The 17085-nt window shown below is 38.2% G+C and overlaps 3 protein-coding genes across 5 annotated transcripts in view; 1 reads left to right on the top strand and 2 right to left on the bottom strand.

The window, feature by feature from the left end:
* Nucleotides 1–4452, bottom strand: part of LOC149725339 (uncharacterized) — a 27692-nt gene extending 23240 nt beyond the window's left edge. Inside the window, exons 1-7 of the mRNA XM_089892362.1 lie at nt 4264–4452; nt 3629–3743; nt 2924–3061; nt 1702–1793; nt 917–1091; nt 713–763; nt 271–352 (exon numbers count right to left, since the gene is read on the bottom strand). Of these exons, the coding sequence (XP_089748488.1) occupies nt 273–352; nt 713–763; nt 917–1091; nt 1702–1793; nt 2924–3061; nt 3629–3743; nt 4264–4317 (705 nt within the window). The 5' untranslated portion in view covers nt 4318–4452 and the 3' untranslated portion in view covers nt 271–272. The remainder of the gene's footprint in view (nt 1–270; nt 353–712; nt 764–916; nt 1092–1701; nt 1794–2923; nt 3062–3628; nt 3744–4263) is intronic.
* On the bottom strand, nt 4424–11838 carry LOC149725338 (uncharacterized). 3 transcript variants are annotated; one of them, XM_089892356.1, is made up of 5 exons: nt 11703–11838; nt 6894–6932; nt 5307–6692; nt 5203–5254; nt 4424–4968 (listed from the first exon to the last, which is right to left on the bottom strand). In XM_089892356.1, exons 3-5 carry the CDS (start codon nt 6680–6682, stop codon nt 4933–4935), a joined length of 1464 nt encoding a protein of 487 aa, XP_089748482.1. In that variant the 5' UTR covers nt 6683–6692; nt 6894–6932; nt 11703–11838; the 3' UTR covers nt 4424–4932. The 3 variants fall into 3 exon arrangements, with proteins under 3 accessions (XP_089748482.1, XP_089748480.1, XP_089748481.1); XM_089892354.1 differs by lacking the exon at nt 11703–11838 and adding an exon at nt 7672–8066; XM_089892355.1 differs by lacking the exons at nt 5203–5254; nt 11703–11838 and adding an exon at nt 7672–8066.
* Nucleotides 11208–17085, top strand: LOC149725337 (uncharacterized). The gene is made up of 11 exons (XM_089892358.1): nt 11208–11366; nt 11799–11884; nt 12094–12231; nt 12632–12804; nt 13046–13127; nt 13383–13481; nt 13855–13982; nt 14245–14695; nt 15056–15109; nt 15433–15524; nt 16891–17085. The coding sequence occupies exons 1-11, from the start codon at nt 11297–11299 to the stop codon at nt 16988–16990; spliced, it is 1473 nt and encodes a 490-aa protein (XP_089748484.1). The 5' UTR covers nt 11208–11296; the 3' UTR covers nt 16991–17085.

The raw sequence follows: 17085 nt of genomic DNA, 5'->3' as shown, positions 1-17085 counted from the left end.
GAAGCTAAAAACGTTTAATCTATGCTATTATGCCCATAATATCTCGGACAAGCCGATGTAGTTATTGTAGCGTGAACTTTAAACGTATAACCCATGTAGGGTGAAACTTAATAACTACACAAGGTATTTGAACTTTAGTAATTGCTTTAACACAGTGTATGATACTGACACACAAGTAGCGTATCATATCATATTCTACCCAATGTATAAGAAACTGTATATATATACACAGGCAGTTAAGGTAAAAAGATGTTTTGAATACAATCTTACAGTCAGTTGCCTTTCCTTGAACATTTCTTACTTCTTTGTTTAATAGTTTGACGGGAAATATATTCTTGGTTGTCTTCATTATCTGTTAATGTACAACATAGTCAAAAAAAGGTTCATCTCAACTACACATATTTGGGAAATTGCAAAAATCTTAAGATTGTTGTGATTACAGGCGCTGTTTTTGCTAATATATGTGATGGAGGAAGTCAGGGAGCTTGTCTAATATTCCTAGTTGGAGAAAACACTCTAGTTATATATGGGTGAGGTCCTACAGTGAGGCATGCCATGAAACCTGAGATTTAGGCCAAATTGGTCCATTACCCCAACACCTAAACACAAACAGAAAACTTGAAATTATAGCATAGAGTAACAAGAATAATATATCAACCAAGTAGACTTGAAACACTGAAGACGCGATAGCGTTATACAAAGTATTGATAACCTGAAGATTGTGGAGAGTCTGTGTTGTTTCTTCTTAAATTCCCGGGGTGATCTAAGGAAAGTAAATCAATTCACACGATATATGCCTAACTACTTAGAGTGAGACCTTACCCTTATAAAATATACACACTCAATGTTTTAAACAAAAAACAATTTTAAGTAAGGTCTCAGTCATCAAGGAAATTAACTTTTTATTAAAACCAACCTTTTCTTTGGTTTTCCTCGTTTGTTGATGATGTCACAACATCTGATGATGTCATATTATCCGATGACATCATACGAAGATCTGCTTGAGCGCTGATGACATCATTCTTCAATGACCTCATCATTAACATTAGGTAAACCCCCGACTTTACAAGTTGACGCAAATCTTCTTGGAGCTGAAATATTTGGGAAATATTTTAAATAGAAGCAAATATATGGATTCATGAACATAAGAGCCACAGTAGGGGAATGGAAACTTTCTCATGGCATGCCTCAATGTAGGATCTCACACATAAAGAATCTCTATTTTTGAGTGTCTATTTACTTCCCCAATTGGGTATACATAGTAGCACGGGTTTTGGGGTAATAGACCCACGTCCCAGGTCTCAGGTGTGCCCCACTGAAGACCCCACCCTTATAGAATAGAATCTTTTTTATTAAGTGTCTACAAACTGCCTCAGTGGGGTCTAGATGGTAGCACCCTGGGTGTTGGGGTAATAGACCTACATCCCAGGTCTCAGACATGCCATGGCATGCCTCGTACTCCTTGGTTGTCAGCTATCACAAAAAATGTAATTTATAACACAAGCAATTTCAATTGATAAACAAAAGTTATGCGGAATGATCTTTATATAATTAATCCAACAATTAACAACGGTTTATGGGAATCGCACTGCTGTTTTATTATTCTTTTAAATGTTCTTTGTTTACTACCAATTGGGACACGAAATAGAATGGTAAGATGTCATATCTTTCCCACCCTACTATATATGTATTGTTGAATACCTTCATAATATGATCTGGTGGTACGTCACTTGATCCAAGCAACTCAATGTTGTAAGGTTGCTTGCATAACTCACATATTGATACATCACAACCTAGAATAAAAATCGAATTAAATATTTATTGGGAAATAATAACACAGGTGCCAAACCTGGGGTGGCAGGGTGGACAGGCCAGCCCTGGAATTTCTACATTACATTAATCAAAACAGGGGTGCTAAAGGGCAGTTACACTCATAGTTGTCAAACATAGGGAACCTCATTGAATAATGTGGTGAATGCAATATACTTTGGCTCTGCTTGTTTGTATAGACACCTAACAGCAGGGTAAAATCTGGGGTGACATTGTTAAAATACAGTTACACTCATAGTTGTCAAACATAGGGAACCTCATTGGTTAATGTGGTGAATGCAATATACTTTGGCCCTGCTTGTTTGTATAGACACCTAGCAGCAGGGTAAAAGCTGGGGTGACATTGTTAAAATACAGTTACACTCATAGTTGTCAAGCATAGGGAACCTCATTGGTTAATGTGGTGAATGCAATTTACTTCGGCTCTGCTGAATTGTATAGACACCTAACAGCAGGGTAAAAGCTGGGGTGACATTGTTAAAATACAGTTACACTCATATTTGTCAAACATAGGGAACCTCATTGGTTAATGTGGTGAATGCAATATACTTTGGCCCTGCTGAATTGTATAGACACCTAACAGCAGGGTAAAAGCTGGGGTGACATTGTTAAAATACAGTTACACTCATAGTTGTCAAGCATAGGGAACCTCATTGGTTAATGTGGTGAATGCAATTTACTTCGGCTCTGCTGAATTGTATAGACACCTAACAGCAGGGTAAAATCTGGGGTGACATTGTTAAAATACAGTTACACTCATATTTGTCAAACATAGGGAACCTCATTGATTAATGTGGTGAATGCAATATACTTCGGCTCTGCTTGTTTGTATAGACACCTAACAGCAGGGTAAAATCTGGGGTGACATTGTTAAAATACAGTTACACTCATATTTGTCAAACATAGGGAACCTCATTGGTTAATATGGTGAATGCAATTTACTTTGGCCTTGCTGAATTGTATAGACACCTAACAGCAGGGTAAAAGCTGTATTAGGCTTAAAATTGGGGAGTTAAAACATTTGTTATATTGTTATTGTCACCCCACAAAAGCTAAGTTGACATTCCCGGACACCCCTATGTTAAACACTAACCCTTTGCTTGCTTTATTTTTCTCCACTGTTGCAAACACATCATATGCACATAACGTAACGAGCCAGTACATGCACATGGTGTTACTTGTTGGTTGTCAATTGAATCATCCAGTGATTGGCATATTCTACACATAGTCTCTGTAATCCAACATTAGATTTATCACAACATTTTATTGCTCTAGTCCAAAAGACTGACAATGCCATACAATAAATATATATGTCATGATACGATATTAATGGAAGTTATTATATTTCAATTATTTAACATGTTAGCAAAATAACTGTGATATGTTCAGTAAATCTGGCCCTGATCTAGCACTCATATTGTTGGACAGTTCTCGTTGCATCATAACAGAATACACCAAGTGCTACTAAATATGCAGCAAACAAAAATCGAGTCAACTAATAATGTACCATAAGAGAGGAATTTCACCAATAACTGGCATCATCACCCTCGTATTCAAATGAAAGGTTATCAAAGCTCTATTTAACATTACTAGAATTCCAAACCTTAACTGTTTAGGCTAAACAGGTAAGAAAACAAAAAAATATAACCACCTACTAAGTTAAACTGCCATGAGATGTATGAAACAGAACATCCGTGTTTTAATAACATAATGACTGTATAATGAACATAAGTAAAAAGTTTCATTTGTTCAACACATATTTAGCAGAAGTACACAACTATGTGATATATGGCTCTACCTTGGTTTTCTTGTTTTGTTTCCTTTGTTTCTAATTCAGATGAAAGACTGAATACAGATTTATGATAGACAGCGCTGTGCCAATCTTTCATTATGTTTTTCATTTCACCAGTATTCTATAACAATTAAACAAAACATGGTTGTAGTGCAATATAAAATTCACGCTGTGGCAAAGTGGTTAGCGCGCCTGTCTGTAACTTAAAAGGTAATGGGTTCAAGGCTCGTTGCTGCTGTCATTGTTGTGGGCGTATGTATCCTTGGGCAAGACACTTAACGGCAAAAGGTGTATGAACACCCATGTTACAAAGACTGTCGTTTTCCAGCCACGTGAGGATAAAGTAAGTTCCATTCATTCAAAAAGGAAAAGCCATGATTAGGTGGATAAATTTAGCATTGTAATTTCCAATTAGGGTAAAATAGTGCACTAGCCTAATTTTTATATGAACTGGTTACTACTAAAAATATAAAATATTCCTTAGGTCTCACTGATTATACATGCACATATATTTTGGGTAAAAAAACGCGCGTTCGTGTCAAAAATTACATTAAGATACGCGAAAAATTATAATATAGCAAGGTAACTACTATAAACAGAAACTAAGCAACTTTATGTCACACATAAAACAGTAAAATTACCTTATTTTTTGTAGTTTTCTTTCTAACTGGTTTTTTATTCCCAAAAGAAGCCATGATTTTAATTATAACAAGAACAGGCGCATGTACGAACTTTAATTATAAGTGGCGTCCCAGGGACGTAGCAACTGTTCGACCATGCAAAACATCGTAAACACAGAAGTATCGCGGTGCGTTTTTATTTGGGGTGCCGAAATAAGGAAATACGATCCATTAGCATTTAAGTTAACATTGGAGCCTATTTTTTTAGTGTACTGTTAATTGTGTTTTTCTTGCCAATGTTTTGAACATATTTAGTTTAAAAGTACAATTCTTGTATTGTAACTTTTAAGATCGTACGGCGAAGCACGTAACACTTTAGACAACCCATCAGTGACTTCTGGGTTGTAGCAATTGACATTGATTGTCTTGCCAAGGGCACATACGACCACAATGATAGCAGCAACGAGCCTTGAATCCGTTACCTCTGGGTTACAGGCAGACGCGCTATAACCAGAGCCGGCGACTCTGGCTATAACCAACTGTGTCATACGACCGTATAACATGCTATACATTACTGCATAAAATCAAAAACACATTTTTTTAGTATAACAGTTACTAATAAACGGTATATTTGCTAAATACTAATCACTTATATTACTATACGATGTCGCCTTATAAACAGTTGTGTATTTAAAGATCTAATCCCCTGATGAACTTCTTAATTTCCTGAAAAGAAAACGGGGAATTAGAATCTGTAATTACTCTTTTAGAAATAACAGCATATCTACGTCGTAATAATAAACCTTACCATATAGAACCGAAGAACAAAATTTACTGTATTGGTTTGTATGCTGTTGATTATATATAAGACCAAAAACACACATTGAAAAGTTGGGCCATATAGTAGGTTTAAGATAAAAGTTGTTATTAATTAATAGTAAATATTAATTAAAGCGATACCTTATACTTGTTTCTTTGGTTTAAACTAAGTGGTAACTCCGATGAGGCAGCGCTAAAAAAAAGGTAAAAAAAGAAATATTGAAAAAACCTCCAAGTACACATACCTGTAAAAACCCGTTTCAAACTTGATTTTTGTGAAGTCACCACTTCCATCTCCACTGACGTCACCACTTCCATCTCCACTGACGTCACCGCTTCCATCTCCACTGACGTCACCGCTTCCATCTCCACTGACGTCACCACTTCCATCTCCACTGACGTCACCACTTCCATCTCCACTGATATCACCACTTCCATATCCACTGACGTCACCACTTCCATCTCCACTGACGTCACCACTTCCATCTCCACAGACGTCACCGCTCCCATCACCACTGACGTCACCGCTTCCATCACCACTGACGTCACGGCTTCCATCACCACTGACGTCACCGCTTCCATCTCCACTGACGTCACCACTTCCATCTACACTGTCGTCACCACTTCCATCTCCACTGACGTCACCACTTCCATCTCCACTGACGTCACTGCTTCCATCTCCACTGACGTCACCACTTTCATCTCCACTGACGTCACCGCTCCCATCTCCACTGACGTCACCACTTCCATCACCACTGACGTCACCGCTCCCATCACCACCGACGTCACCGCTCCCATCTCCACTGACGTCACCGCTCCCATCACCACTGACGTCACCGCTTCCATCACCACTGACGTCACCGCTTCCATCACCACTGACGTCACCGCTTCCATCCCCACTGACGTCACTACTTTCATCTACACTGACGTCACCACTTCCATCTCCACTGACGTCACCGCTTCCATCTCCACTGACGTCACCGCTCCCATCTCCACTGACGTCACCACTTCCCTCACCACTGACGTCACCGCTCCCATCACCACTGATGTCACCGCTACCATCTCCACTGACGTCACCGCTTCCATCTCCACTGACGTCACCACTTCCATCTCCACTGACGTCACCGCTCCCATCTCCACTGACGTCACCGCTCCCATCACCACTGACGTCACCGCTACCATCTCCACTGACGTCACCGCTTCCATATCCACTGACGTCACCGCTTCCATTTCCACTGACGTCACCGCTACCATCTCCACTGACGTCACCGCTTCCATCTCCACTGACGTCACCGCTTCCATCTCCACTGACGTCACCGCTTCCATCTCCACTGACGTCACCGCTACCATATCCACTGATGTCACCATTTCCATCCCCACTGACGTCACCACTTCCATCTCCACTGACGTCACCGCTTCCATCTCCACTGACGTCACCACTTCCATCTCCACTGACGTCACCGCTTTCATCCCCACTGACGTCATCGCTTTCATCACCACTGACGTCACCGCTTCCATCACCACTGACGTCAAACATACTCCCGTGAATACCCTTAATTATTACTTTGTTCATAAAAAGATGAACCTCGTCTTGCGCTTCCTGGTATTCGTAGTTACTCATTTCAACGGATCTGGAATTTAGGACGAAGATTTACTTCACGAATTACAACCACTATATACAAAACAAGAGAAAAGGAAATCAACAGCAAAGTGGGTTAGATCAAATTATTTAAAACAATAAAAACGGGAGTTGGCAGTAAAACGACAGTTGTTAAAACGCCATGGGTAAAACTATATAAAGACATGTACCAACGAAAATGTGTGGCTTTCACCTGTCAATCAATGCTTCATCCACGTCCAACAAAGAAGATCTGTAAAGGTAAGATCAGTATAAGTAATTAAGTGAGCAACCTAACCAATATATACGAAGCACAAGACTATGTTTAGGTAAGTAGTATGGTGGGGGAGGGCGGGACACCTTTTCATTTTCTTTTTTTTTTCCCATTTGGTAGTAAACGAAGAACATTCAAAAAAATAAAACCGTGTCTTCACGACTTCATAGACCGTTGTTAAAAATACATAAATAATTAACTTTGCAGTCTAACTAATATGAAGCATTGAATTAAAAAAGGTTTAGGTAAGATATTTTAATGCCTTATTTATCGTCTCATTTGTTGTGTACATGGGATATTGTGTTCTACTGGTATCCATCTTGTGTCCAACGACCTACAGTACTATATGCTACCATTGTGGGCGTATGTGGGCAAGACACTTAAAGACAACTGCTCCAACCCAGTGGTCACTAATCGGTTGTCCAAATTATCAGCTATACAAAAAAATAAAAATAAAGAATCACCCACAAAGTAACATACATGGTAACTCGTAAGCTGGCACGAGGTGTATATGAACACCCGTGTGATGATAACGACTGTCGTTTTCCGGCCACGTGAGGATTAAGTAAGTTACATTCATTCATATCGAAGATTTGTAAGGTATAATAATATAAACTACTTGAACGTAGTCAATTACCATGCTCACGACTAAGACCTACAATACACGCGCCACTGTACCATTAGTTTTTTACTATATTAATATATACCGGACACTTACATGTCAAATCTGTTAAGCACCATCGCTTTACTAACTAAAGCAATTACAAGTAGAATCGCAACTTTTGCCACGTACATGGTTACTACTGGTGTATCTACAACTGCACAGCACAAAACATATTCCAACTGTGTTTTCAATTAACGATATTCATGCTATACTAAGTAACATGAGCGATTTTATTAAACGAAATACATTTCCTCTCCGCTAAATGTTGGTAATTCATTTTCTGTAATCAATTTTCACTCAATTTTAGGCGAAAACACTACGAAAACCTTAGTTTTTTGCAATAGAATACTTCCTAGTTAAATAAACGTGTTTAACTTCATTCCTGAACGTTAAAAGTAACAAAGCAAGTTTCGTTTTACTAAACAAGCTACAAACACAGCATATCTATACAACTCAAGTATATACAAAGTAATGCTTAATGCTGTATAGTAATACATGGTAATCTCATTTATCGATAGGAGTATACGTATATATGTATGTTACATGTATGCTACAACATGCATTCGTGGTTAATATGACAGTGGCATGTGGAAGCAGGAGTGAAATACATTTCCTATAGTTCTTTGTAAATGTAAATTACCAATACACAATATAGTAGGGTGGAGGAGATGGAACACCTTTAGCACATAATATCCAAATATCCAAATATCCTAACCGTATTTTAACCAATTAACAATGGCCTTAGTAACTTATACACAATTTGATGGTGTTTTATGATGTGTCCCATTTTAAAACCGTATGGCTTACAGTGGTATATATGGCGCAAAGAGTTTGTATATAGTAGGTTAGGGGAAGATGGGACATCTTTTCATTTATTTTTCCCCTCCCATTTGGTAGTAAACAAAAAAAACACTCAAAGAATTATAAAACCGTATTCTTATACGACTCCGATAGACCATTGTCAGTTATTGTTTAAAATACGATCAGGATATTTGGATATTATGCGCTAAAGGTGTTTTGTTTTTCCCCGCCCTACCATATACGCTATTATATAGGGATAGTACTGCTTAACAAGACCATGCTGACCAATATGCCGTAACAATTAATACGTAATATTATTCCGTCTAGGATTTTACTCGGTATATTGTTAATACCACTTAAATTAAGTTATTTCCCAATAAATGAGTATCATGGTTATGTTAGTGGTATAAGACGATCCACTGAGCTTTATGTAATCTAATTAGAAACGACTCTGCTTATATTAAAACCTCAGCGAAGGATGTACGTACGTAACCACACATGGGAATTTAGGTCAGCGACCAAAATAAACAGAACTATAAGATGTTTGCTAACCTATGTTGGTGTCCTGGTCATGGGGAGGCTATCGCTGAATTATACATGGGCTAAGCATTAACAGTTGTGTTCGTTTATATGGCAGTATGGGCCCTAAAGTATATAGTGTTGTGGGGTAAGATGGATACCGTTTGCACGTCATGCCTAAAGTTTAGGTTTGTTAGTTTCGAAGTATAGCGGTCACCTGTATGTTCGTTTATAGGGCACAATTATAGGAAGCAGTTGACTTTTTTAAACGTAACCTACTAGAACGTATAGAATATAGAGTCTTTATATATTTAAAGATTTATTTAGATCGCCTCGGATAAAGTTACTGGAACGCCGTTCTGGTGGTTGGGAGACAATTTTAACTCAGATTGCAATAAATTATGTTGCAGTTTCGAGAGATTTTATGTGACAAATTTAATGTCGGCGGTTCAGGGTTTTAATTGCTGGAAATTTAAGGTTGGCATAAACTAAAGTGAAATTCCCTTAGTTTCAAAGTATAGATTACTTGTATAGGAATGAACTAATAATCTGGAGGATCATTACATTAATATTTGCTTTAGTAAAATGGACACACGCTTCATATATTTACTAAGCAAACGCTATTCAATATGAATGTTGTTTTCCTTTTGTGTGTAAGAGTAATGAACGTTGAATGTTTTCGATTATTTTCCGAATATCTTAGTCGTAGGATGATTTAACGACTGTCGTTTTTGTGGCTTATTTTTCGTCTGCCATAGCAACAAAATATCACAAAGTAATATATGTAGGGTGGGGGAAGATGGAACACCTTTAGCACATAATATCTAAAGATCCTGATCGTGTTTTAAGCAATTAACAACGGTCCATGGGAGTCGTAAGGATATAATTTTATAAATCTTTAAATGTTTCTTGTTTACTACTAAATGGGACGAGAAAATAGAGCTAAAAGTTGTCCCATCTTCCCCCACCCTACAGTAATATGTTGTAACTACTAAGCGGGGACGAGGTGTATCAAACCGAATACCCGCACTATAACTTATTAAATGCTTTTATATTCGGTGATATAATTGAACAGGTATAACGGGCCTACATCACTTTTACGGCAACCCGGACGTTACAGGCTCTGGGCCAGGATTTTAAAGCGAAAGTGTCAATACTCAAATACGACTTCCTGTCCTATGAATAGAAATAGGAAGCAATGTACACGAACCTCCATTTACTTGAACCCTAGCTTAATAGGCAGGTGCAAAGGAATCAATGCAGGGAGATTAAAGCGTTTGAGAAAGTTCTAGAAACAGTTTCTCACCCTTACAGCTGGCAATATATAAATACAAACTAGTTTCGACAAGCATTCGTGTTTAAAAGTAATCGCTCAATTGCTCTATAGTAAGAGTAATTTCTCTTGACTTGATTGATATAATGCGTGGGCATGCGTCTTGTAAATACGTTGTCACTACTGTAGCCAGTGTAGCGTAGGGCGGCTTTTAAAGATTTAAAACACGTAATCTGTCCTGGTGTAATGTGAAAATGGTGTCGCCAGCAATGATCAGGTTCTAACGTATGGTAACGTTTGGAAATTTATGAGTAAACTACAAGTTTTTTAAATGCAGCGTGAAGCCAAATATTAAGTTCGGTATAAAGGTCTGGTCAGTTTTACAGGAAAACAAATACAGTCCTTACCAGTATTAGGTTAGTTATATGGTGGATACCATTGTGGTTTGGTATCCGCTACTAAAGGTTTATAATTACAACCCTTTAAAGTACGTAACCGTCATTGGCCGCATTATAAGTTATATATGCGACTTGTTATGAAGCTTATATGCGAGGTTCAGTGTTAGCGCTAAATATCAAGTTTACTTTTTGAAACTACTATTCATAATAGCGGGAAAACGTAAGCATTATTGTACCGAAGTTTAGTCTGTCATACAATGAGGTTAGCCTAAAGTGTTTAAAATATATAGTAGGGTGAAGGGAGATGGAACCCTTTTTTTAATCTATTTTCTAGCCTTATTTAGTAGTAAACAAAGAACGTTCAAAGAATTATGAAACCATATCCTCACGACTCCTATAGACTGTTGTTAATTGTTTAAAACACGATCAGGATATTTAAATATTACGTGCTAAAGGTGTTCCGTCTCCCCCACCCTACTATATACCTGATATTATACAGTTGGTTGGACTTGATTTTTTACATTTTCGTAGCACCAGATACCTTACAATACGTTGTTATATAAATGTACGATGTGTTATTCTATCCTTGTTTAAAACGATTTCTCTAGTTTAAACTCTAATGTGAATACTATACATATGCAGCCAGATAGCAGATAGTATGTGATGACAAGCTTTTAATTGAACGAATATGAAGCTTTGGTTTATATTGCTGTCTATGTTTGGCTACTGTCTTGTGGATACCAGAGTCACAACAGCAGGTAATTATAATACTGATGCTAATATCGTGGGCATTTGTGTCTTATAGTTTACCCTTTATAAATAAATGATTGAATGTAATATATTATAGTTATAACACAAGCGTTCCGTTTTATACACCTCATGCCCGCTTACAAGTTACCACGTATGTAACTTTAAGAGTGAATGTTTTTTTTCTGTGGCTGATAATTTGGACAACACATTAGTGACCACTGGATTGAAGCAATTGTTATTAAATTTTTTGATCAAGGACACACGCGAGCCTCGAACCCGAAACCCCTGTGCCGCCAAACAATACGTTTATGGTTGAGAAAAAATAAGAGAAATGTTGTACTCACAATACATTGGTTTTCCTTTCGTAACTCTTGTTGTCAATTGAGCTTATACCCACCACCGGTACCACTACATGTTATGAGCATTGGTTTCATTTACAGCTTCCCACAATATTCCGCCATTCCCGCTCCCACTAAGTACTGAAGATAGAAAAGAATTTGTTTGTCGTCCACAGCGTAAAATACAAGTAAGAATTAAACTATATAATCTTCCGTTGTTGCTACCGGCCATAACGCAAATGTTTGCCCGCTTATTTCTGGTAACATTTTTTCCATTATGCATTTACCAAACAGCAAGTCTAAAAATAAGAAAAAAAAGAGAATATTGACTTACTGCAAAATTTTTTTTCAGAAAAAAATCCTAAAAAGTGATTTTATATTTAAATTAACCAATCAGGTTCAAGGAGACGCTAATGAGCTTCCTGATTGGTTGATCAGACGTTACGGAGTTGCATTGGAATACAACAACGCAAGGAGATCATGTTGTTTGTTGGATGTTGATGTGATGGTGTTAAGGTCGTGCGTGGATGGGAATGTGAGTGGTTGGTGTGTAGCTTATGCTCGCTGTCAAGTTATATATGTAGCTTATACTCACTGTCAAGTTATAACATGGGTGTCTTCTTATACACCAGACACGCGGTGTATTTATACACCTCATGCTCACTGTCGAATTCTAACATTTAATTACAACAAAACATCCCGATTGTTATAAATAAACTATAGTAGGGTGGGGAAAGATGGGACACTTATAGCACATAATATTTTAATATCCTGATCGTGTTTTAAACAAGTAACAACGGTCTGTGGGAGTCGTGCGGATACGGTTTCATAATTCTTTGAAACTACTAAATGCGACAAGAAAATAGAATGAAAAGGTGTTCCATCTTCCCCCACCCTACCATTATGACGAAAACAACTTACTCCTGACGTCACAGCGACGTTCTGCCCTTGACACTTTCTGCAACGGCGAGGTATCACGTGATCCAGATCGACGTCATCCTTGTTGTTATTCGTTGTCATCGCAACGATATCTTTGTTTCAAACAATATCATGATTACGTCACGACAGAGGGATCTATAGAAAGAACGCAAAGTAACAACGAAGAAATGTAAGTAAAATATATTGTGTGTCAACTGTAGTCTTTATCATATCATGCTGCAAAACCTCACCCATATAGAATAGAATGTGCATATACAATGTTGGGATAATGGGCCAACTCTGGTCTAAAATGCCAGGTCCCATAGCTGGTCTCGCCGTAGGACCAAAAATAGAACATAACCATGTGTTAGAGATATTATGCGCTAACTGTATTCATCTTACCCCACCGTGCTAATTGTATTTTATTACAGTGGCGCATTGACCCAGCCATACGTGGACAGGTGGTGTGTCAAACAAGCTATATTAGATATAGACGAGACAAGTGTGGATACGGTAAGGAAACGAAAGTCTTAAGGTGGCTGTACACAGTATCCGGAATTCTTCCGTTTTGTCTGTTTTGTCCGGATTTCGCTGCCGCATGCGGAACTTGGACACGGGTTTGCATACGACTTCGCAAGCGAATTCGCACGCCGGATACTGTGTACAGCCACCTTAATACGTGTGTTCTGACCCATATACACTTCAAGCACGCATACGAGCTACTACGTATGTACCGTGGAGTGATTAATATAAACACCAATGAACCAGATCAACGGGAACGGGAGAGATTTGAGTGGATTAAGCAAAGATGGCGATTATTGCTGTAAATTACCAGGTCGTTTCAGACTCTCGTGTTTTCAGATGAAGGTAACGTGTAACGTATTAAATGTGTTATTGTACTTAAGCTATTTGTATGTGAATACGGACAGCAAATTCTATTCTACATTGGTGAGGTCCTGAAGCATGCTATGGGACCTGGGATTTAGACCAGAGTTGGGACATTACCCCAACATTGTAAATGCACATTCTATTTTATATGGGTGAGGTCCTACAGTGAGGCATGCCATGGGACCTGAGATTTAGTCTATGAGTTACCCATTTAACCCACAACCCATGACAACAACATAAAATAAAAAACCATACCGTAATGGTATAAACAAAAAGTCACGAACCATTGTGTTAAGTGCTTTGCCGTTCTATACATTGGTATGTGCATTAATGCATCTGCAATCAATTTCAGATGCAAGCTGCACAAGACGAGAGATGTCACGTGGTTGATGACGTTTGCTGTCACGTGACAGGTGAGGAGAGATCCAGATGTTTCCTGAAGAAGAAAGGAAACAAGATGAAACAGGAGAAGGGAATTGAGTAAGTTCTGTGTTTTGTTGCGTGTTGGTCTGTTGCAAATACGTTGTAAACATGCGCACGTTTTCTTACACACCAGACAATTATTATGGATACACCTCATGCTTACTACCCTATTAAATGAATGTAAGTTATCTAGCCTTTAATGGTGACGAAACGACAGTCGTTATACCTATAACCCAATAGTGTTTCCTACACCTCATACCTACTTACGCGTTACCACGTATATAAGATTAATTGTGAGTGAGTATTTTTTTAATTTTAGAACAACAGACATCGGTTTAGAACCAAATGAAACTTTAGAAGAATCGAAATCTGAAAATGACGTCACAGAAGCTGATGACGTCACAGAGGAAGACGATGACCTGATAGAAGAGAATCCAGAAGAGAGCGATTATTTTCTGGAAGAGAATCGTAATGATGCCGAAGAGAACATTGAAGAGAATGATGACGTCATAGAAGAGACTTCTCGCGACGGAAACGAGAGGGTTCGTTTCACGAAAGAGCATAGTGACGTCACAAGAGAGAACAATACGACAGCAGAAGACAGCGAAGATTCTATCGAACAAGAAAACGAGAATCTCTTTATTGTCGAAGAGAAGAAAAGCGAGAATTCAACCGAGCAAGAGAATTATGACGTCATAGAAGAGAACAGTGGAGGGGGGAATAATGGAAACGCGAAACATCGAAGATTGAAACCAAAAGTTCGAAGCAAGGCACGTATATAAACAGTATACCGATATGAAGTGAAAAACTTTGATTTAAGCTTCATTAATGTATGACCATGGCTTGGTTAACTAACCCGACACATGGCTGATCGTATAGTAGCGTGAGGGAAGATGGGACACCTTTAACACATAATTTTCAAATAGCCTGATCGTGTTTTAAAGAATTAACAACGGTCTATGGGAGTCGTGAGGATACGGTTTTATAGTTCATTGAATGTTCTTTGTTTACTGCCAAATGGAAAGAGAAAACAAAATGAAAAGGTGTCCCATCTTCCCCCACCCTAATATATATTGTTAAATAAAGCTAGTTACCAAATAAGTATTTCTTATTTAGTGTTTATTTTATAGATTCGAAATAATGGGAGACCTAAGAGCGACAAAAGAAGAAGAAATCGATTGAAGGTAAATCAATAAATAGTAACATATGTGTCGTGTGTTCAATTAAGTATATATAGTAGGTCGGGGTAAGATGGTCCTGGTTTTCATACTATTTTGTCCGCACATTTGGAAGTAAACATAGAATATTTGTGGAACTATTTAACCGTTTCTGTACAACTTCAAAGACTGTTGTTAGTTGTTAAAAACACGATTAGGTAATATGGGATAATATGTGCCAACGGTATCGCATCTTACCCCACTAAAAGAATGTCCTATTCAAATAACAGCTATATTTAACCAACGTATAAATTATGATTTACATTTTAAAACGATGTTCATTTATCCAGGCAGCCACCATGTTACGAAGGTGTTGCAAGTCAGGTAGAAACCAACAAAACAACAACACCTGTACCATAGGAACGGCGATAGAATATACAAGGTATAACATGTGTGTGGTAGGGTGGGGAAGATGGGACACTTTTTTACTCTATTTTCTTGTCCCATTTGGCAGTAAACTAAGAACATTCAAAGAACTATAAAACCGTTTCCTTACGGCTCCCATAGACCACTGTTAATTGAATAAAATAAGGACATATATTTTGCATGGATACTCCCAGAATGTTATAACTCTACAGTGAGCATGAGATGTATCAAGACACCATGTGTGTCTGGTGCATAAGAAGACACCCATGTTATAACTTGACAGTTAGCATGAGATGTATGGAGACACCATATGTGCCTGGTGTATAAGAAGACACCCATGTTATAACTCGGCAGTGAGCATGAGGTGTATGAATACACTATGTGTATCTGGTGTATAAGAAGACACCCATGTTATAACTCGACAGTGAGCATGAGGTGTATGGAGACACTATGTGTGTCTGGTGTATAAGAAGACACCCATGTTATAACTTGACAGTGAGCATGAGGTGTATGAATACACCATATGTGCCTGGTGTATAAGAAGACACCCATGTTATAACTCGGCAGTGAGCATGAGGTGTATGAATACACTATGTGTATCTGGTGTATAAGAAGACACCCATGTTATAACTTGACAGTGCGCATGAGGTGTATGAATACACCATATGTGCCTGGTGCATAAGAAGACACCCATATTATAACTCGACAGTGAGCATGAGGTGTATGAATACACCATGTGTGTCTGGTGCATAAGAAAACACCCATGTTATAACTCGACAGTTAGCATGAGGTGTATGAATACACCATGTGTGTCTGGTGTATAAGAAGACACCCATGTTATAACTCAACAGTGAGCATGAGGTGTATGAATACACCATGTTTGACTGGTGTATAAGAAGACACCCATGTTATAACTCGGCAGTGAGCATGAGATGTATGGAGACACCATGTGTGTCTGGTGTATAAGAAGACACCCATGTTATAACTTGACAGTTAGCATGAGATGTATGGAGACACTATGTGTGTCTGGTGTATAAGAAGACACCCATGTTATAACTTGACAGTTAGCATGAGGTGTATGAATACACCATGTGTGTATGTTGTATAAGAAGACACCCATGTTATAACTTGACAGTTAGCATGAGGTGTATGAATACACCATGTGTGTCTGGTGTATAAGAAGACACCTATGTTATAACTTGACAGTTAGCATGAGGTGTATGAATACACCATGTGTGTCTGGTGTATAAGAAGACACCCATGTTATAACTCAACAGTGAGCATAAGGTGTATGAATACACCATGTGTGTCTGGTGTATAAGAAGACACCTATGTTACAACGCGACGGTGAGCATGATGTTTAAACACAATGCATTCTACAGTTCAATGAAGATAATAGGAAGAAGACAAAGATGCGCCATAGCTTACTACCGATGCTGCAAACAGGCGCTCGAAAAAACAGTGACGTCACAGGCCCCATAACGTCACCACGACGTCATTACGAACTAAATCTGATCTTTTCGTTTGTGAAAACAATGTTCACTACAGTTCCAAATAAACAGAGTATTAATATGTAA

The sequence above is a fragment of the Ciona robusta genome, chromosome 14 (assembly GCF_009617815.1).
Source record: "Ciona robusta chromosome 14, ASM961781v2".
In the NCBI taxonomy this organism is placed as follows: Eukaryota; Metazoa; Chordata; class Ascidiacea; order Phlebobranchia; family Cionidae; genus Ciona; species Ciona robusta.
Note: the sequence above shows the minus strand (reverse complement) of the source record. Positions and strands in the feature narration are given on the sequence as shown.

Excerpts from the sequence above, each read along its gene's own strand:
- LOC149725338 (XM_089892354.1), bottom strand. The coding sequence starts at position 7,748 with ATGTACGTGGCAAAAGTTGCGATTCTACTTGTAATTGCTTTAGTTAGT. Across the intron at positions 6,693-6,893 it reads GATGAAGCATTGATTGACAG|ATCCGTTGAAATGAGTAACT; the intron begins GTGAAAGCCACA and ends CCTAAATTCCAG. Across the intron at positions 4,969-5,202 it reads ACCAAAGAAACAAGTATAAG|GAAATTAAGAAGTTCATCAG; the intron begins GTATCGCTTTAA and ends TTTTCTTTTCAG.
- LOC149725337 (XM_089892358.1), top strand. The coding sequence starts at position 11,297 with ATGAAGCTTTGGTTTATATTGCTGTCTATGTTTGGCTACTGTCTTGTG. Across the intron at positions 11,367-11,798 it reads TACCAGAGTCACAACAGCAG|CTTCCCACAATATTCCGCCA; the intron begins GTAATTATAATA and ends TTTCATTTACAG. Across the intron at positions 13,128-13,382 it reads ACGAGACAAGTGTGGATACG|ATCAACGGGAACGGGAGAGA; the intron begins GTAAGGAAACGA and ends CCAATGAACCAG.